This window comes from Schistosoma mansoni (genome assembly GCF_000237925.1).
Source record: "Schistosoma mansoni, WGS project CABG00000000 data, chromosome 3 unplaced supercontig 0044, strain Puerto Rico, whole genome shotgun sequence".
NCBI classification, from domain to species: domain Eukaryota; kingdom Metazoa; phylum Platyhelminthes; class Trematoda; order Strigeidida; family Schistosomatidae; genus Schistosoma; species Schistosoma mansoni.
Window position 1 is genome coordinate 1,482,579 of NW_017386006.1, and position 23,157 is coordinate 1,505,735.

The 23,157-nt window shown below is 36.6% G+C and overlaps 2 protein-coding genes across 2 annotated transcripts in view; one reads left to right on the forward strand and one right to left on the reverse strand.

Moving 5' to 3' along the window:
• Window positions 1–4,663, reverse strand: part of Smp_167640 (Mername-AA213 putative peptidase (M14 family)) — a gene marked incomplete at both ends in the record, with an annotated part of 51,099 nt that extends 46,436 nt beyond the window's left edge. The window contains 3 exons of the mRNA XM_018791453.1: window positions 44–113; window positions 4,372–4,523; window positions 4,558–4,663. Of these exons, the coding sequence (XP_018645398.1) occupies window positions 44–113; window positions 4,372–4,523; window positions 4,558–4,663 (328 nt within the window). The remainder of the gene's footprint in view (window positions 1–43; window positions 114–4,371; window positions 4,524–4,557) is intronic.
• A 17,962-nt stretch (window positions 4,664–22,625) lies between these two features.
• Window positions 22,626–23,157, forward strand: part of Smp_167650 (hypothetical protein) — a gene marked incomplete at both ends in the record, with an annotated part of 80,441 nt that continues 79,909 nt past the window's right edge. Inside the window, one exon of the mRNA XM_018791455.1 lies at window positions 22,626–23,148. Coding sequence (XP_018645399.1) covers window positions 22,626–23,148 — 523 coding nt within the window. The remainder of the gene's footprint in view (window positions 23,149–23,157) is intronic.

Below are 23,157 nucleotides of genomic sequence, written 5' to 3' on the forward strand. Positions count from 1 at the left end.
GAATTATTTTATACTTAAAAATTCACTCCTTACTAACACTTACCTGTGACCGTCGAATATTTTCCACTAACACGAATCTCCATACAAAGACAATTTTGTTGATCAGTATAGAGCTAAATAAGTTCAGTGAACAATACAACATAAAAATGCTAACTCATATAGTCTGTATAAAATCACTTGGTATTGTTTGCTTGTATCTTCTCATTGTTGTTTAGGACTGCAATTGATCAGTCTCTTGTTGGCATATGTGCATCCTGTGCGGATTGCCTCGATATCGCCTTAAGTTACAAGCTTTATACATCCAGCTGACTAGTCCTAAATAGGACGAAACGCTCGTCATGGATTCCACTGCTAGCCACCTCTCATCTTTGCTCACATGATTTGTATTCATAAATATACGCTGTTCTGTATACATCAAATTACTAGAATCTATAAGCAGTATATTCTACTTCAGTTATAAGAAAAGGAGAATAGTCAACATATCAGCTATATATATATATATATATATATCCCCCTAAATAGTAATACGATTAAATTCACATTAACCAAATCTTTCGTCAAATCTACCATTTGAAAGAAGACAATTGAAACTATAGTTATTTGATATTGATAAACATTCATTGTAAGTTAGCTAGTAGTATGAATTACATTTAACACAGAATAACTTTGATAAGATACTTAACTTTACAATCTTGTTTTACTTAATTAAAGATAAAACGGAAGTCGACGATATAAAAAAAGATATAATTAGAACAATGTACGCGATATTATCATTTTATAAAATACTTTGAAAGTAGCAAATTAACTTTCCTTGTACTTATATATATATAAGGTAATAATTAGGAGATTATAAAACGGAGGGTTGATCTCAAATAAATTAAAAAGTTAAGATCATTAAACTTCATTAATTTTAATGGCAACCATCATATAAGGGTGCAAAAAGAAAGATGGTTTGCAAAAGCACAAATGTGAAAGAGAGCGATGAAAAGAGCATACATCAATAAAAGTGAGCATTAACAAAGGTAACCATCGAAAACATAATTTGCAGATACAAACCAAATGCTTAAAAAAAGTGGGTTATCAATATTATATCAAAATTGTATTTCAATGTAAGTAATAAAATACATTGTCTAAACATCACTACTGTAGAACCTCACAATAATGGTCAAACAGGTCAATGGGATTTTTGGTTTTGCTGTTGAAAAGTGATGTGTGAGATAACGTAATTGGAGTGATAAGAATAACAAATGGCTAATAAATTGTTGCACGCCTTTTGCAACTCGCCATTTTGATGGCCTCCCGTATCGGAATGAACCACTTTCAAAATTATTTTTGTTTGATGCTCGTGAAACCACCTACTATAGCTTTAGTTATTCAAGAAAATGAAGATTAAGCAAACATCTTACTTAGTCTTTATCTTAAATAACTTATTATTGTTGTATATATTATTACCAAACAATCATTCACTAATCATCCGGCTTTTTATTTGCAGGTAACTTTTCATGGAGTAATTGACCGAAACATATTGTTAAAAGTGGATAAATTAGTTCTCTTTAAACACTAAAATTAGCGTGATAAGAGTAAGTTAATGGAATTTCGATTTCCGTAAGCAGAGAATAAGCATTAATCACGCAATATTTTTTTGAAAGATTGATTTATGTCTTAGTAGTGATCAGTGCAATGTTCGCCCTGATCTTCAGTACAGGTCTAATCCTGTCGACCAATTTTCACTGAGGTGACTAGTAAAAGTAACTCGATGTTGTGTGGATTATTAGCATTGTTTGAAGTAGTCATCATAAAATTCTGGATCGAATTTTCTTGCCGAATGGTCAAAAAGGTCCATTAGTACCAAAGGATTTGACCAATACGACATTGTTGACTTCTCAGTGACTAATTATTTGTAAATATCTCAGTCCTCTAAAAATTCGGTCACTGCTCAAGTAACTAGGTAGTACCAACTCTGACCATGGAGTTGGGCAGCGCTGGTTTAAATTTCATGGGAGTGTCGGCTTCCTTGGAATTGAAGGTACACCTTACTTACAGGTATCAAATAGCACAAAACTCAAGTCCTGAGTTTCTTATTGTCTACCTTTAATCACCTAACGATAGTTTTACTAGTTAAATAGAGTTATACAATGAGTATAACTTGTTGTCATGTACACAAACTTGTGGTACACGTATATATTGTGCGAAAAGGACTTGTAAATTACATGTGAACGATTCGCTAGTCAGGTGCTTTTATTAAACGTTTAATGTACCCCAATGGTCTTAATAAGTATTACTAACGTTTCTTGGGTTTGTTTTCGGTCCACAGACATCAGCAATCATCTCATGTATTTGCTAGAGTATATTAGGGTAGCTTACAAGTCATCTTAAAATAAAAATTAATTTTAATTGTTAGCGGATACACGTAGATTTAGACTCTAAAGTACAAAGCTCTATAGGATTGAATAATCTTTTGGAATTGAAAATTTATTATTAAGACGGTTATATTACAGTACATTGTCGAAAAATGTGTATAAGTGTTTGATACGATAGGTCAAACTTACAAAGAGCCTCGAAAAATCATAAGAAACCAGTGAAGTTTTGAAAACTTACTGGTGAAACGAAGTGAACTTCATGACTCATTATTCGTCTACAAATATTTCCTCAGTTAGTAGCAAATAAAGTAAAATTTAGTTGGAAACCAAAGCATAGTATTTACAGCCCAGTAAATGAACAAGATCAAATGATACGAAAAATATTGAGGGAGTCGATTCAGTTGGTTTGAAGTCATATCTCTTAGGCTTACGATTATTCGATGGGTATCAACAGAGTAATCCACATCTCTTCACAAACATATCTCATGCAGGCTGTGGGTGGCTCTACCAAACAATAGCACATATTGATTCCGTCAAGCCTATCTTTCGTCTAACCCGTTTTTGTCGTAAGGTGTAGTTCGAAGATACCTGTGGTCCACTGCGTGAAATAGAAGCGCATGTTCTGACTTCAAATGCAGTTTCGCAAAAAGCGGAATAAACAACAGAAAGACAAAATGGTTGTGTGCTCATGATTTAACTGGTGCAATCTGACAGAAGATAAATGAAATTTTGAGAATAAATAAAAACTTTGACAAAGCTGATAAACACAGAATTTCAAAATCAGTACCTACAATATAAACCTTATGAAAAAACTAAAACGAAACTCACTTGGCTTGTATAGTCTTTCCCTCTCTAGCGGTGGTTTATTTATGTGAAGTATTCGATCAGGTATTAACTCGAAATTCAGAGGCCTGAAATGTTATGAAAGAATTATGTTCGATCTATTCAAATGTTATGTAGGAATTGGTGCGTTTTACCATCACTTTAATTTATTTCTGTAGATTATTCAGCACTCTTTGAAAGGTTCCTAGATTCAAGCTTGATAAGATTTTTCACGATGTCAATCAAATTTAAAGGTCCCTTCTTAACATGTAACAGCTATTTTAAAAATCTCACCATCTACAAACTGTGTACAGAAATGCACACTGACCAAATGTAAAAGTATTATAGATGGGTGTGGTTTTAGTATCCGACTAAAAGTTTGCATCGGAAACAAAGGTGAACTAGCTAACTTTCATCCTGATTTTACAATTGACCATGTTCAAATGCTGATGACACAAAGGCGTGGATTGAAGTCAATGATTCGTGGTAAAGCAAGCGGCAAATAGCCTACTTATTTCGAGGATAGTGTAACATCTTTGTTTCGGATATCTGTGAACGTTTAAATGAATTTTTAGTGATTATGTTCTCTGTGATTTGTCTGTTTTTCATCCTTACTAACACACACTCTTCTCATTTCAAAACTATTCTTTTACAGTTACTTTTTGGTCCTACATAGTTTAATACTTTGTTAAGTGAAAATAACTCAAAAAACTTTAACCGACTTTGATATTATATCTGAGTTTGTTTAGGCTTTATTTTTATCGCTCTTCAGTTAACAGGCAATATCTCTCATTTTAAAACCATCTTACGCGTATTCTGTCAACATAGTGTTCACTTAAGTAGAAAAGACAAGTAACGTGATACTTGGTTCTCGAACAGTAAATCCTAATGACTTGGAGTGAAAACCTGTAGTGGATTTCTTTTTTCTATAAAAGCATAAAAATTCCAGAGTCAATGAAACTTATAAAGAACTTTACTATGTAGAGAATGACTTTAAGAATCTCTTGGTTGAGTAAACTTATAGGTTCATATATCTTATACATATGGAATCCGAAGATGGTTGTACACACTAAAACCTGTACTCTACCTGAAACAAAAAAAACATTGTCAAAAGAAATTCGTTCTGCGTAATGAACGAGCCTCGTATCATAGCAGTTTACTTCTGTGATATATATATATATAAAGTTACTTTGACTAACAATTTAATTGAGTTTGGCTTCCAGTTTGTCAAATGATTGTTGTCTAGTGATTTCGGTTTACTGAGTTTGGCAGCTAAATTTCCATTGTTGAGTAGAGAATAGTAAATTTGTCGTGTTTTTAACACATCTTTTGATTTTTCTTCTATATGATAAAATTTCGTGGATTTTCGTCTTACTTAGAATCCTCCCAATCCATTCCTCTCTGATAGGATTGAATTTTTCGGAAAAATCAGACGTCTTTACCGAAAATCCATCATCTTTTTGAAGTGTTTCAGCAATCATTCTAGTAGTACAAGAAAGATTTTCATAAATACGCACACTTCCAAATTCACGGAAGACCTTGATGTTACTACACAATTAGTAGGTTAAAACGCATAACCATCCGCAACCACGGGTCAAATGTTAATTGGCACTTAGGAATGGAATGAAACGTATAATGCTTTCATATTTCAGATTTATGTATCATATTATATTATTAACGCATGCCAAACCTGACACTTGCAACGAACTTGCGTGCATCAACTGGTGAGTACGGGTATAATTAATTGGCTTATTACACACCAGAGTATTGAATCTCTAGCATGCCTCTAGCTAATGCAATCATGTCCAAAGGATAGCTGCCATTCTTTTGTTCGAACTTCACATAATTCCCACTATTTTAGACACTAAATGAATTTTCGATAAAAGATCATATGCATTAGTGATATTAGTGAATTCTGTCACGGTTGAGCAAAGCGAGTTCATAAAAGTCTCCTAGAAACTGAATATGACGTAGTAAACTTAACAAGCTAACTTAAACACTAGTTGTAACTCCACCTATCTGTGGTTATGCTTCTACTGTTTGAGTTAGCCTAATAATATCAATAATATCAATCTGAATATCATCAAAAATGGATAATATACTGGCATAAAAGTCCACTGATTTTTTAATTTAAATCAAAGATAGTAACGCTGTACACGTTGTATAATATATTTTATTTTCCTGTTTCTAAGAACAAACACTTGCACTGAACATGCGTCAAGCTATTAACCACCGGCTATCCTTATGGATTTTAATGTGGGTCGTCAAAATATCTTTTTACTGAATCATTCCTTGTTATCGTAGTCCAGCTCTGTTTAACTTTTAAATATTGTTCGCGTGGAATTTCTTCTTGGCGTGTTGAGAGTTAAGGCAAGCATTTTGGAATTATTATATGCATCACCCGATTAGTTACTGCCGCCTTCTCTTTGATTTATCTTTTACTCTATCATTTCCCGGACGATTCATAATATTCTCTAGGTAACTCCTGGTGCGCATAAACCCCACTTTGTTTTGTATTTGGTATTGGTTCTCAGCCATACGATCCTTGAGGCTGAAAATACAGTAACTGAGATTCTTTTCAACATCTAACACAATGGAGAAGATCAGAAATGCTGAATGAGGGAACTCTTAATCTGTATGACATAATTTGATCATACAAGCGTCGTCACCCTACATGTCCTTTTTCCTTTTCACATTACACACATTTCCCTGTTCCAGGCTCAAATGTGACAAACATCATGTTACTGATTGAACAGTAGGACGCGTCAGTGTGAACAATGATGTGACTTCCACGTAAGATCTCACAGATTAAATAGTCATATTATGGCAAATCTACAATTTCGGGGATTAGATTTATTATTCTGGCAGTATTCGCTCCGGATAGCTAATTATTCGTAAGCCCACTAACCGGAGGTTTTGTTCACTGTTTCGAAGACAGGTTTCCAGATTATCCAATGCAGCCTTCCTTCTCATTCTGTCTTCTGAAGTTTTCTAATGTCAGTGTTATCTTGACTTCGGATGGAGATTTCGTTGTTCCTCTGACCCTAGGATTATTTTAGGTATACATGGTCAGTATTCGACAATTTATCAGCCCTTTTTCAAATCTGTAGCGATTTCACAGTCTGAACTCTCGTATAATCATCTGCTAAGAAGCTATGAACTAATGCTGTGACTTTTTGCTAACCATTCGCATGTCTACTTTTTGATCACGGTCGTTTGACTTTGGCAAATTGTTTGTAGTATTGTTCAACGCGATGAAGCTGTCTTCAGTCATACCAGGTATGAGTCTAGTTCCACCTTGGGACTTTGGTATAATGTTCTATGACACAGAATAAGAGTTTATCAAAAACCTATCAAAAAATATAGACAATGTTTGCAACTGTTTTTTTTATCTTCATTTCATCACTGTCCTCCACTTTCCATCAGTTAACGTAACTATATTGAAATTACTTCAAACATGACACTTTTATCCTGGTATTCGTGAGCTACTTTGGAGTCATGACCGCCAATTTCTTATGGCATTTCACTGCGTAATTGCTTCAAAATAGATTTTCACCTTTGCACGTTTCGCTGTCATGTGACTGGGTCGTCCCGTAACAGCCCTTAATACACTGAAACATCCCTCACTGTTGGTACTTATGATATCAATGAAGTCATCAACAACTTTCTTGCTGGCTAACTGCGGAAGAGTAATTGCTTCCCGGATCAGTAAGTCCTACTAAAACAGAGTAACAAACAAAGCCAATGAGAAATAGTCTTCAAAATTATTTTGCATGCTGTGGGATTTAAACAGATACGCGACTTGTGAGGGCACGTTTTGCAGTCATCACAAAGCGTTCCTTTCTCCGCAGAAAAAAAACAATTTAGCCGTTCAAATTTATACATGAAGAAGATCATTCTTGATAGACGATCATTCTAAACAGAATTAAAGGGGGGAAATAGAGAAGACTGTCACCAGCGTAAGAAACATCCAATGACGGTACCACGAAATGGGTTAGAAGAAAATTCTCAATTCTAAGCCAAATAATTCTAGTTAAGGTGGGCCATGAATGCTCTTGATTCAGTATATCCATACCAAAGCAAATTTAATTCACATGTATGAAATCACTGTTCTTTTTAAAACGCGCTCGTGTTTCTTTTCCTTGGCTAATAGCAGTACTATCGAACTAACTAGTGTCAATACGGCTTCTGTTTGTCTGTTTGTTATTGTTTGACTGCGATTGCTCGGTCAAAGTTTGTTTAGTTCGATGGAATTCGGACTTGTCTTTAGATGCTTTCAACGAGTAAGTGAAGCTGGAATATAACAACTACTCATGACATTCACTCATTACATCCATCAGCGAAGTAAATGAAAGTTTAGCAAGCGTTCTTTTCAAATTCACGTCCGACGTTTTTACAGGTGGGTGCTTTAAATTTGAAATTACTATTTTGTTAGTTATTTAGGCATTATAGAAGATAGCAGTAAAAATCGAACATGTCTGCTTGCGTGACTGTTGGTTTAACTAGGTGATCGGAGCAGTTTCTATTCAGAACGCTCTGTCCTCGTCTGAATAGCAATAGGATGGTCAATGCGTCACTGAAGTCTTTGAGAAAATAAGAAGCTTTATTACAAATAAATAAGACATCCATTCTATTATTTATTGAATGTTGACTACTTTTTTATATTTGGATCAATATGGAAAGACTGTCTGATGTTGCTGACGGATGAAAATGTTTGTAACAGTTTTATCTTGAGCCTTCTAGGGTTTCATGAAGTTAATGTAGGATGCAACCTTTTTGTAGTTAGGGGTGTGTTTATGGAACTTCACTTTATTAACTAATCACTCATAAATTAATTTAACTTACGTGACAAGATGGAAGTGTATCCCGAAGAATCCACACTAGTGACGTCTTCATTATTTTTTTGAAGTTCAGATTATTTGGATATCTGTTAGCAACGCTAATTGATAGTTTGGCCATTATCCACGTAATACATAATATTAATCTGTTTACTAACTGGATACTGATAGCGCATAAAAAACTAACGTATTTATGTCACATATCTCATTGGTGCCTACACTTTGAAGAATTCATGTAACAGTTTTTAAAAAATCACGAGCTCTCTTTACAAAGGTATTGTATTTTGAATGACATGCAAAGCAGCTAAGTGTTTATTATCTCGTGTAATGTGGAATTAATCCGAGTAAAATGCCCAGAACAAGAAACCAGAAGATGTATATTTCGTTAAAAAGTGATAAGATACTGTATTTCAACTAACTTATGGAAAATATATTCAGTTTCCTCAATTTATCAAGTTTTACAGCTAAAAAGATGATTATTGTGGCGTTTGATTTCATTGAGTCTCTTTATCAAGGATGGAGATGACTCTACAATACAACCTGATTGAGATCATCACTAACGACATAGCTAAAAATCTAACATTAGCTAGCTTCGTCTCACAACTCAAACTTTAGTACTACTAACCATACCCTTCTCTCTCTATTCCTTTTTAAAATAAAAAAACTGGTTCGTTAGTTGTAGCTTCATTGTTGTCAACTCCAGCATCATCCATATAAAATAAACTTTGTCATAGATTACATACGGATTTAAAGTGACTAGAATTTGAGAACTGACTTTTGTCCTGAAAACAAACCGTTGTAAAAATGTATTGGAATTCCTTAAATAGAGTTCTCACTGAATAATAATGGGCATGAATACCAAATTTCAACAACAATGTTGCGTCTATATTGACAGCGGTTTCTATCAACAAAAACTACGAGTAGAAATAAACACTACTGTCTCAAATGAAATCAAAACTCAATGACATGTACAGCTGAAGTGATCATGAAGAATGAACCAGGATAGTATGCACGCGGATAGATTTTCTCACATAATCGAAGAAAACTTCTAAACAACACTTTTTGGCTGATAGTTTATTACAACCATTGCAGGGCGACAAAAGTTGGTATATTAGTGATTATAACTACGATCTATATAAGATACCCAAGTGATTAAGACACCTGCTGAGTCCCAAAACAAAATCAATACTATAAACCTATAATGCGTCAGGTCAATAAATGTCCAAAGAACACAGAAGTAGTTACTTTTCAGAGAAGAAGTGAGTCCTTGAAATCACGAGACGTAATTCAATCTTTTATCGAACAAATAATACGTTTGTTGAAATGTCAAGAGCCAATAAATTTTATAAACCTTGCACGTAAGAGCTGAGAAACATCAAGTTATCAAATCTTTAAGGAGTATAAATTAGCTACTTATTATGAGAAAAGGGCCGTTCAAAAATGACCTGGTAACGTTATTCTACCGTCAAGCAATAGCCCAATTTAGTCGATTTTAGTAGCATCCGTTCAACTACAAAACGAATTTCGGAGCCGCAGAAGAAAAGTGTTCGGGAGAAAGACATCCAAGATTATTGAACTTATTATTGGAGTCCATGTCGTTTGCCACTTTAGTAGTAATACTCTCACGTGGAGCCAAAAAATGAACAGTTTTCTAAATTTTGGGCGTTACCTTGTCTCTGGTGGTTGTAGCACTGAGTACGAATTACCAGAATGAAACCAACTGAGCACGACAAACTTCACGAGTCATCTATCTTCTGCTAATGAAACCAAAATTTCTAAGGTCGTGCAATACTATGTCAACTGTCTTATGTGTTTGCTCTCACAGAATCAGATCTTGCAGTACCCGGAATAGACATTTTGGAGAAGTATGATTTTCTTGTAAAATCTAAGAAACATCTTTTGACTCTGTAAAAGACTTTGAGTAACACATTAGGTAAACTAAGTCTCTTTAGTTCGCTGATTTCGGTACAGACTACTCAGGTAGCAAATGCAAATTCCCAGGATAAAATAACAGAGTTTCAAAACATAGTTATAGAAATTCGTCAGTTTTGAAAAAGTAAAGCAAAAGTACCTCGGCCAGAACTGAAAGAACTACTATGTTCGCAAGATGCAGAAGATATACACCTTATAAGCTTAAAACCCTGACATTCGATTTAACAATATCCTACTGATGGGTATGTAAATCTCACTGATGGCCAGTAAACAACACTTGTACACGTTTCCATAGAAAAAACTAAGGGGACTTACATATTGAGTTTATAGAGCTGTCAACTAGCAGGAGTGACTCAACCAACAACTAGTACTAATTATTCAATAGTTCGTGTGCAGCTAATAAGGTTTGAACATATTTGCAAAACCATTTTGGTTAGGTATTGTCATAATAAATTGGTAGATGAAGAAGATGTTGTAGCTGTAAATAAATCACCAAAATCAATATATATATATATATATATACGTGATATTTAAGAGTATTTGAACTATAGTATAAACTAGTAATCCCTGAAACAACGTAATTTATTCAAGAAGTATTAGATGAACATGAACGTATGTATTGTATTTGGGATTCAAAATCAAAAGTCACCAATACGAAAGAATCATTGGTTGATATAAACACCACATCCGCCACAGCTTAAATCGGAGTCTAAGTGTCTGTAATCAATAGTGCATCTTCTTAAGTTCATCCTGTGTTTATTCGAAAGTGTATTGAATGAAGACCTTGTATCATCTAGAATGTACTCGTTAGTGTTAGAGTTAAAAACTGAAATTGGAACAGACTCATCTGAGTCCTGAAATTGTATTTGATCAACATGTGGGTTATGTATACTCAAGTCATTGATATCTAGAATTCGCACCATAGATTTTCCAACATTCTTCACCTCCATTCCCGTGGCTGGTCGAAGATCATTCCCACGACAATATGTAACTTATGCAGACTCCAAATACCTCATATCCGAAAGGAGCATTCCTTCTTTTAATAGCTTTGATGGAGTCTCTTTCGTCACAGAGTGTTTAGCATTTCTATATTGAAGTAGAAATGTGTCTACTCCCCTGTCCAGTTCAATAAATGTTGAAGCAATAATAAAATCAACAGCAGTTTTCAATATTCTGACAAACTTATCTGCCTGACCATTAGAACAAGGGTGTCTGGCAGCAGTAAACAGATGCTTGCACCCTATACCATTCAACCAATTATTGACTGCATCCACAGAGAAATGAGAGCCATTATCAGTCATTAACACCATAGGAACCCCTTCTCGACTAAACACCTTCCTTATTGCTTGGATTGTGAAGTCAGAATTTGGTGAAGTTGGGAAGCAAACTTCAGGCTACTTGGAAAAAGAATCAATAACTACAAGTGCATATTATTTGCCAAGAAATAGACCATAGTAGTTTGCATGAATTCTCTGCCAGGCCTCAGATGATACTGGCTATGGAGTCCACTACTAAGGCTGACATTTCAGCTTATGTCATGTTTCACAATCGCTTGCTGTACGACATATATCTGCACTTATCTGTGGCCACAAACATGTGAGTCTTGCCAAAGACTTTATTTTCTCACCACCTAAATGTTCACTATGAACATCTTCAAGGACAGATTTACGCAATGAAGGAGGAATAAAAACATGATCATCTGAACACGAAATACCTTTAGGAGTAGTAGACAACTCATCCCGCTTTGAATAATAGACAGGAAGTCTACGTTTCAGACTAGCATTCCAACCTTTTCGTATGGCACTGAGTATACGTCCAAAGTATCTACGAGTTTCTGTAGTAAGATCTGGACGTCTCACTTGTAAGAGTTGTACTAACAAACAGCCTGAAGTATTAACAGGTCTATCTTGTAATGATTGTCGAGAAATGTAGCCAAAGTGTTGAATTTGTTTGGCACTCCCATCCTGAACTGTATAGTCATGAGCACTCAGAACAATACTCCATCGTTGAACCATAGCAACTAAGGAACTTGCTAAGGATCTTTCAGGATGATAAATGAACTTTAAAGCTTCAGAATCAGTAATAATGGCAAACTTCTTTCCAAGTAAATATTTATGAAGTCTTTTAACAGCCCACAACACAGCTACCCCTTCTCTCTGAGATTGTGAATAACCTTATTCAGTAACAGTAAGTTTGCGTGAAGCACAGATAACTGGTCTACCTTCCTGTTCCAAAACTGTAACAGTTCCACAGGTGATGCATCAGTAATAAGTACAGAATGTACACTGGATGAGTAAGTTCGAAGAGCAGCTTCACTTTGAAGAAACTCTAGCAGACTTCCTAAGCATGACTCTTATTCTTCACACCTTCAAGATCACTGACTACCTTATTCATAACTTCCTGAAATATGGCTCGAGAACAACTCAGACCAAATGAAAGGAAGTTGTATTTGAACAGCCCAAAATGAGTGTTAATTGTTGTCAAAACAGATGAAGGTCTATCTAAAGGGATTTGAAGATAAACATCTTTTAGATCAACTTTCGAAAATACTGTAGAACCATGAAGTCAACTTAGAATACCTGCAGCCTCCATCGTCATGCATGTTGGCTTCACCAGACAGTAGTTCAGTGTTAATATATAATCACCACATATTCTAGGGGTCTTGCCATCCAACTCCAGTGGCGTAACAATAAGAGTACCCCATTTTGAAGACTGAATCGGTTCAATTATACCTTTCGCAAACAAATCGTTCATTGACTTATGTACTGCTTCTCGAAGACCATAAGGAATTACTAGTCTTTTAAGAAAGACTGGATCACCCTGTACTTGAAGTTTTGCAGGCTGGATTTTCATATCTCCACTACACTTAGCACATTCAGCTATCAAATCTTTAGGTAAAGAATCACTATTTTTTGTAGAACCTAGTAAAAACAATTCCACTTTATGCATTTTCAGATTTTTGAACTCCGTATTGATAATCCTATTTCACTACATAAAAACTCACATGGTGCATATGAAGAATTATCATCTCTTATTAGCAATTCACAGCATCCTCGTATAGGTAGTCTGTATCCAATAATCCATCAGGATCGCCACTGGCTTCTATTCTGAGCCATATCTGATAACGTCTCTAGCCACTGTGTTGCACCTTCTCTTGGACCCCAACCAGGTAGTCATGAAGGACCAACAGAAGGCAGCTCTTTGCAGCTTTCTTTCATACCACGACACCATGTCATACACTGACCAGCTCTCCGCTTTTCCCAGACAGTTGCAACCAATTTGCTAACATCAATACGTTGATGACGGTCAATTCGTTGGCCACTGAAAAGTTAGGTAAGATTGGCGCAGACTAGGGCATGATCAGAGTCCAGATAGGTACTCCAAAAGGAGCGGCAGTCCTGTATACAACCACGCCAGCGGTAACTGATCGCTAGGACTCAGTAACATTTCGCTGCGCTTACAACCTGTTGTTTGGATGAAAACATTGATGATGCCACGGATGTTCTAGTTTTACAACTAGCTACCAGTAGCACCTTCGTTCCCAGTCAGATAGAAATCAGAAGTCAGACGAGAAGAGGCAGGAAAGATATATTTGATTCGTTACCAATATATCGAGGACCTTTTCTATAAGCTGGCTAATGAAACGTAGGAGCTGTGTCCCACGCCGTGTTGAAACGTGATCTGGTACGGATGCATGACCGAAAGCCTTCAGTTAAACAAGTCCACTTAAACAACGTGGTCAGCATCCAATGTCGAACACTTAATGAGCTATTGATTTTGCGGAATTATTTACAGCTACAGGTCGCTCCCCCCCCTAGTGAGGTAGTGATGCCCCTAAGACGTGACCAGCCAGAAGTTTAAACCCAACGAGTTTGTCGTTGGTAAACACTCTTCTGATAGCTTGCTTCGTTTAGCAGCGTCTGGTCGTCTTTCCTTAAACTATGAGACCAAAATGTACAACATAGCAATAAAGAAATATAGTACAATGAAAAATTCCGGTTCCTTGCGAAACTTCGTCGTTCTTTTCCAGCCGTCCTGGAAAAGAGGAAAAATAGAACGTGTGAGTGCATGTCAAAAATACACTCGTACTTGCGTAGGGACACAAGATGAGCGGGAAAAAATGAGTAAACTAATACACTTACAAAAAGCGTAAAAGCAATCGGAAAAAATGGTTTTCTTTTGGTTTTTTTTTATATATATAAAAATATATATATATACGCTCAAAAAAAAATAAAAATGTTTTGTTTTTTTTGTTTTTTTATATAAATAAAAAAAATGATCATATTAAAAAAATTTTATAATAAACTATGAAAGGGTAATTCAAGATAAAGCTTATGTCCTACGTGCAATAGTCGTTAAGATGTTCTGGAAATCTTACTCGTCTTCCAGAACGCGTTGTTTTAGGTTTATCTATCGACGTTGACGAAGTATCAAGTTGTGTGTCGGCTGTCGTGTAGGGTACTACGAGTGTAGTAGCTGTGTCGTTTGCTTGTACCAAAGGAAAATCGACGTAGCTAGGGTTTCCTTCTAAGTACGCTGCTTTGAGTCGGTCGATACTGATGCTATCGTTCGTACCGTTCTTATCTACTACATAGTACTTAGGTTCGCGTTGAAGAACTTTGAAGGGTCCTTCGTATGCTGATTCGAGGGGTCGTCGATGTGAGTCTCGACGAACGAAGACGTGTGTACTATGTCGTAATTCGGGTTGAACGAAAACATCAGTTGATTGAGGTCGAGTGTGAGCAGGTTTAACTGAACGCATAGCGTTTGTAAGCCTACTCGTGTAAGAGTTTAGATCCATGTTCAATGAAGAAGCTGAAGGATCCACGAATTCTCCTGGGAGTCGGAGTGTCGTTCCATAAACGAGTTGAGATGCCGTGTATCCAATGTCAGCTTTTACTGCGTTGCGGATACCTAGCAAGACGAGTGGAAGAGCGTCTGTCCACTGTGAAACGTTTGAAGCTGATAATGAAGCTTTTAGTTGTCGATGAAAACGTTCTACCAACCCGTTTGCTTGTGGGTGGTAGGCGGTCGTTCGGAAGCGAGTGATTCCTAATAGTGTGGTCAGACAACGGAAAAGTCCAGATTCGAACTGGCGTCCGCGGTCTGTAGTGATCGTGGAAGGGCAGCCGAAATTTGCTACCCATCGTTCGACGAAAGCACGGGCCACGGTTTCAGCAGTAATGTCCTTAATCGGTACTGCTTCTGGCCATCGCGTGAAACGGTCTACGCATGTTAGGAGATATGAGTATCCGTTCGAGTCGGGTAAGGGTCCTACTAAATCTATATGGACGTGGTCGAAACGAGCGTCAGGGGTTTTGAAAGAGCCTAAGGGACATTTGTTATGTCTTATGACCTTAGATTTCTGACAGCTTACACAGGAGCGTGCCCACTCCCTCACGTCTTTATTCATGCCAGGCCAACAAAAGCGTTCGGCTATAAGTTTGACTGTTGCATGAGCACCTGGATGAGAAAGATTGTGCAACGTATTGAAGACGTTGCGTCGATAATGTTTTGGTACAATTGGACGATCCCTACCTGTAGATGTGTCACAGAGTAAGGTTTCCTTACCTGTTCCCATCTGCCTAATACTTAGTTTAAGAGTTGTCGAGGATAACTCATGCTGAAGATCAATGTCTTGTTTTTGAAGCTGAGCGAGTTTAAGAAGTTCGAGTCCTTGGAAACTGTTCAAGGAACTAATTCGAGACAAGGCGTCTGCGACTACATTGTTAGCTCCAGAAATGTGTTGTATGTCTGAAGTAAACTGCGAAATGTAGTCGAGTTGTCGAGACTCTCGCGGTGAGTACTTGTCTGAAGATGAACTTAAAGAGAAGGTAAGAGGTTTATGATCGGTAAAAAGCGTGAATTCTCTTCCTTCGATGGAATGTTGGAAATGCCGTACAGAACAATACATAGCTAGGAGTTCCCTACCGAACGTGCTGTACCTAGATTCCGCGTCTAGCAACAGTCTGGAGAAAAATCCTAAAGGTTGCCACGAGTTGTTAACCCATTGTTGTAAGACTGCTCCGATTGCTGAGTCGGATGCGTCTACGGCGATACTAATGGGCGCTTGACTGTCCTGATGAGCAAGCAAGGTTGCTTTAGCGATGTGTTCCTTAACTGTGGAAAATGCTTTACGGGCTATGTCGTCTAAACTAATTGATTTCGCATTTCCACGAAGCTGATCGGTTAACGGTTTCATAAGGGATGCGCATTTGGGTATGAACCGTCTATAGAAACTTACAAGTCCGTTAAAAGTTCGTAAGTGCTTGGTCGTGGTCGGTTCTGGGTAATCCAGAATGGCCGCCACTTTGCTCCTAAGTGGTCGGATGCCTTGAGCATCAATAGTGTGTCCTAAGAAGTCTAAGCAGTTAGTTCCGATTTGGCATTTCTGAATGTTGACAGTAATGCCATGCCTTTGGAGTCGATCGAAAACAATGTCCAGATGCTTGAGATGCGGTTCTCTGTCCGAACTTGCTATTAGACAGTCATCAACATACGCATGTACGAAGTTGAGACCTCGGAAGACATCGTCGATAAACCTTTGGAAGGTTTGAGCCGCATTTCTTAAACCAAAAGGCATTCGTAGAAATTCGTAAAGACCGAAGGGAGTGATGATGGCGGTTTTAGGAATGTCGTCAGGTGCCATCGGTATTTGGTTATAAGCTTTAACCAAGTCGATTTTCGAAAAGACAGTTGTACCTTTCAAGGTAGCTGTCAAATCGTGAATATGAGGCAGCGGGTAACGATCGGGAATGGTTTTAGCATTCAGACGCCGATAATCACCAGTTGGCCGCCAATCATTGCTGTCCTTTTTAGGGACCATGTGCAATGGGGATGCCCATGGACTATTCGATGGTCGAATTATCCCTAGGTCCATCATGTGGTCGAATTCGTTTTTAGCTAACCTAAGCTTCTCGGGAGCGAGTCTTCGAGCTTTCGAAAATACAGGTTGTCCTGTAGTCGAGATGTGATGTGTAACATTGCTGGTTACACAAGGCAATTTCGATTGCGATTGGTATATCCCGGGGTATTTGTCGAGTACTGATTGGTACAAGGTGTCTATGGTGTGCTTAATCGTGACTGGGGATAACCTGCAACCAGAACAAGGAGTTACGCAAACAGATAACTTAGTGTTTCCGTCTATTAACCTTCGTGAGCGTGTGTCGATGAGTAGATTGTGATATTGTAACAGGTCTATACCAATGATTGGCATAGAGACATCTGCAACCACGAAAATCCAGTGTATGGGTTTGCGTAAACCCACGTTAAGGTAGACGTACCTTTTACCGTAAGTAGCGATTGGTTTTCCGTTTGCCGCCTGTAAACTTAAAACAGACTCGTGAAGTCTGTCGTTGGAGTTCGCGGGAAGAACGCTAACTTCTGCGCCGGTGTCGACGAGGTAGCGAACTTTCGTAGTCACATCCGTGACGTATAACAGACGGCTATGTTCGCCGGCTACGGTTGCCGTTAACGTGTGCCGGCTGGGAAGTTTCCCGAACTGTGTTTCGTGTCACTCGATTTTGGAGTCGGATAATTGCAGGGCTTCCTGCAATTTCTAGAGGATTTACCGTACTGATTGTGATACCAGCACCAGTCGGGGTTGTCTGTCTCTCGTGGTCGAGAGACAGATCTCTTACGTGAAACGCTCCTACGTGAGGATTTTGACCGACTACGGTCATTACGAACTCTAAGATATCTTGTAAGCGTGTGACATAGTTCGGCCATGTCAGTCGAGGTCGATTGGGGTTTTTCTTTGATGGAAAAGACCTCGTCCTTAGAAAATTTGGTGATTTCCAAGATTCGATCGGCAGATGCAGCTACTTCATCTATGGCATTGTTTTGAAATGAAACAAGCACTGCCTGCACCTGTTGAGGGAGTTTAGACAAGAAAAGTTGTCGAAATAGGCCATCATCGAAAGTTCGTTGGCCAATGACTTCTCTCATTCTAAGCAACATGTCCGTCGCAGAACCATGTTACAAATCGATATTGTTAAGGAGTTGGTCTAACCGTTGTCGATCAGTTAGGTCTCCGCGTTTTAAAATCGATAGCTTAAGCGATTCGTAAGGTTCGGAAACATCACTAGTAAACATACTAGGTGTTACGTACCTGTTAAACTCGCGCGGTAACGCCTTAACTACAGCGAGGAATCGTGTGCGCGAGTCCGTGATTCCGTGCATGCAAAAATCGGCTTCTGCATAGCAGAACCAGGACTCGATATTGTCGGGCCAAAATGGCGTTAACTGAATCGAAATAGGGGGAATAGACTTTAACTTAAAAACCTTGGGTGAGTGTTCCGTCATATTAATATAGATAACGAAAAATGTCTAATTAAAATATATCCGAGAAAAAAATTCGCGAAAAAAAGTATATCACAATACATAAAATTCAAATAAAGAATAACAATGAATAATAATATTCCAAAATGGAACAGACTCACAGTATATTGACTTGGTGTACCAGATCACGTCGGTCTCACCAATGATGATGCCACGGATGTTCTAGTTTTACAACTAGCTACCAGTAGCACCTTCGTTCCCAGTCAGATAGAAATCAGAAGTCAGACGAGAAGAGGCAGGAAAGATATATTTGATTCGTTACCAATATATCGAGGACCTTTTCTATGAGCTGGCTAATGAAACGTAGGAGCTGTGTCCCACGCCGTGTTGAAACGTGATCTGGTACGGATGCATGACCGAAAGCCTTCAGTTAAACAAGTCCACTTAAACAACGTGGTCAGCATCCAATGTCGAACACTTAATGAGCTATTGATTTTGGGGAATTATTTACAGCTACAACATTATATTCAGAAGATAAGATTACTTTGAATTTGCCACATTTATTCGGAGTTTGACAACACCTTAACCAGTAACAACTTTCAAAATCGAAATGTGCCGACGCAGTCAGATCAGAAGTCAAAAACGAAGAGGTTCGAAGATTTATTTGGTAGAATATCGAGAAGTGACTAATCTAGGCTGGCTAACGGTTGTAGGAGATGGGAAGCACGGCGTGTTCACTCGTGATCTGGTGGGGATGTGTGACCGAGTGCCTTCAACTAGGTGAGTTCACTAAAAGTAATGCAGTAAGTATCAAATGTCGAAGACTTTCAGAGCTATTGAATTTGGGGACTTGTTTACCGCTAGAACGTCAATACTTTTTTTTAACTAGGTATGGTGACTTTTGTTCAACATTATTTCCGTTTTCATTTAATGTTATGATTACTCAATGTAGTATTTGTTTCTGTTTTCCCATATGACATTTTATTCTGTACGACATACGATATTCTTGTATTAAATAAACATGAATTATGCTCAGCATGCATGTGGCATGTGATTTTTCATAACTCTGGGTATTTTTCATAAATGTGATTATATCCTAATTATTAATAAAAATAGGTTTACAATCACTATGTAAATGAATGTATTTTCAACTAGGGTCGTCGTGTTTTGCGGTTAATAAATCTTCACTTATACCAGTCTTTGTATTCTTACTTTCACGTCGTGGGAATAACGGTGATTCCTCGTTTATTCAAGTATAAATATTAAGTGATTCCAATATAATAATCAGCTACAACCAAACATAACATGTAGTGTTCAATAGAGAAGACATATCAAAATGTATGTTAAATAGATTGAAATTGCGCTCCTACTTGCTCTCTATGTTAAGATCAAACTCTTAAGGTCATTTTTTGACTTGGCTGATTAAAGAGGGAGTAAAACGTCGTCCAAAAATAACTACAGAGGAATTACTTCAATCATCTCATAGCGACAACCTTCATCTAGACCATTTTTCCTTCAGCGATCATGAAAAGAATTATGAATGAATCTCTCCCATTTGAAAACTCTGTTCACTTTGAATTCCAGTATAACGTCTTGGTGGACTGTGTATCCCATTCCAGCTGAAAAGCTAAACAATGTTAGTTGAGTAAAACCGTCCGGTGTAAACGAGTTTCCCAGACAGGATGAAATCAAACAAATTTATAATCCAACTACTACAAGGATGACACATAAAAGGAAATATTGAAAAGTGGATGAAGAGCCTTCAAACATCAGTGTCCGTTAAAAGTAACAAGGTCAACATCAATGTTGAATGTTAACCAAATCATTTATTTGAAGAGTTAGTACATCCCAAATTCTCTTATCATTTTTGAGTGTTTCTATTTTTTAAGTCATTAGGAATAAAGCAGGTGAAAAATGGTAGGTGGCTGTTGTAGTAAATTGACTTAAAATATATCTAAGCGTAACTGATTTACTTTTAGTACTAAAAGTTACTTTAATACAATATTAAATTTGAAATTGTACAGGAAATAGAAACTTTCATTTCTGTTTGATGACTAAATAGTGTTGAGAAGTAGTGATATATCAATTGGACACATATGAAAAACAACAACAGTTAAAGAAGATTGAATTTCAAATTGTTAAAATATATAAAATCAGTAATAATATTAGTTGTTTTCATAGTTGAAAGCATGATACAATTATAGCTAGACCGCCAAGGAAAACCTGGAAGCACTGGACGGTCGTTTCGTCCTATTGTGGGACTCCTCAGTAGTGCGCATGCACGATCCCGCCTCACAAGATTCGAACCCAGGATCTATCGGTCTCGCGCCAGAGCACTCAACCACTAGTCCACTGAGCCGGCATCCGATGGTGTTAATGTTTAACTTCAACCAATCCACGAAGTTGAGCAACCATTCACCAACTGTTCTCAGTGAGTTGATTTCTCACAACAGACGTGGTTGAACTCCACTAGTCACTAGAACTCCAGGAAGTACCTCTTGAAGTCAGTAGGACGAAACGGCCGTCCAGTGCTTCCAGGTTTTCCTTGGTGGTCTAGCTTCAATTGTCTCATGCTTTCAACTATGAAAATACTGAAATTTCCACAAAACCCCTTCTGATAATAATATTAGTTGTATTATATGACATAAAAATTCCTAGTCTTGTCCGTAATATACTCTAGTAGTTATAAATTACCAGGGCTTGAAGTCTAGAAAATTTCACAAATGTATTATATGAAGGTCATAGTCGTCAATTTGTACGCAAAATTATTCTGTTTATGTATATGACTGTCATCAATTTGGTCGTTCTCGGATAATCTAGGCGGAGTCATCTTTGTTTTCTTTCGAAATACCGAGAAATAGGCAAGTTATCTATCCATAAGACTTGATTTTCCCATCTTTGATTATTTCAATAGCAGGATTTGTCCTCACTTTCTAAAACCAATATGGATGAAGTCCTTGTTTACTTTTTTGTGATGTTCTTAGAGTCCTTGCTCTTTCACTGTACAAAATATGTAATATTTGAGCAATTTGTTTTTTACATATTTGAACGTAATTTTCTTATCAAATCAGCTGATTACATCTAAATCATTATCCCTTACACCCTCCAAACTTTTGAACAGATTATCATTCCCTAGTTCATTTAGTAGATAATTACTACCTATGAACTATAAACTAAACGGAAGCTCCTTGGTTTTCTCTAGTCATCTAGCTAAAATCACTTCCTAATATCAACTATCTTTTCAAGCATTCAATCCTATTTTCTTCATCAATTCCTTTGTTCACTTTACTTTATTCAGCTTTAGTTCTTATTTGTATAAGAAGTATTAATTAGACAGGCTTTATTGATTCAGTGCAATAGGTCATGCACCTCACATAATACAACTATACAAACACGTCATCTTTACCTACATAGTAATTAAACAATGTTGATCAATGGGCTTAATAATTAAAAAAAAAGAAAAGTATTTAACAGTAAACCAACGTATTATTCATCTATCATTTATGAATAATAATTCACTTAGTACTAAACAGTTAACACTTACACTATAATACATGATTAGTAGGATAAGGGAATATCCATATACCATATATACCATATATATACATAGTAATTGGATTATCCTACATCATTTTACACAAAAAACATATCAAACTATATTGTCTGGTAGACACAAAATTACGTATGTCTATTCATTTCTGTCTATCAAAGAACTCATTGAAAGTTCATGGATTCTACTTCACGTACATTCATATGCATATATATATTTGAAATTTCCTCTCTTCTTTTGATGGGATGAATATTTTCGTTTCATTTTTGTTGTTCTTTATCTTCTTCTTCTTGTTGTTCTTCTTCTTCTTCCTGTTCTTCTTCTTCTTTTTCTTCACTGATTAACAACCTACCATTGTATTAACTAATCATAAGTTACCACTACAAATTCACATGATTTAAAACACACTGTGCTATTTTAAACAAGTAGGCGTTCAATTGGGAAAGTATTTTCTACACAATCATTCATTCTAATTGGTTGATTATTTTCTTGGTTAAACTTCACTTTTGATTGATTACTTTCCTTAAATATCTACTACATATATATGTATATATGGATAAGGTGTGTTCATCTCTCTCTCCCTCTCTCTCGCTCTCGCTCTCGTCCGTGCTCTCTTACACTCTTGTATACGCATACAATTCGGATAAATTCAGTTTATGTTATTTGTTTCTTTCCAAAAATATAAAATATATAAAACTCTCTACGTCAGCACTGGAAATATCTGGCACTATTTCATCGAATAAATGAAAAAAGAAACTTATGATTCAATGATATACTACTGATTACCAATAGTCTACTTCAATGTAACAAACATATATATGTCTATCATGTTATGAAAACAGAATGAATGAGGAATTAAATCAAAGTTTAGAACACTTAACAACAGATATAGAAGAACATTCAAAGAATTGTAAAGATAATCAATCCAATGTTGTAAATACACTTAATAATGAACCATTATATGAATCTCCAAAACATGATCCATTTGAAACTACTATAGATCAAAACAATTGTGTACAGTTAAATAATGAAATATTTCAACAAAATGATTCATCTAATTTGAAAGTATTCAATATTGTTCTTGAAAAAGATCTAGACTATGATGAAGAACATAAAACCACTGAACATATATACTATCTTCCATTAGCTATAGGAAATTCAAATACATCTAATGAAGTATTAGGTAAAGAATTTCTCACTTTAACAGATTCTACTTCACATAGTGTATCAGATAAAATTCTTTATGATTTAGGTAAATCATTAATTGGTATTCGTGATGATGTAACTAATAAAGAAGATAATTCAAAAAAAGAAATGGATGAACCAACCAAATTGATAACGACAAGTCTTGAAGAGAATCTTCCCAGTGTACAAA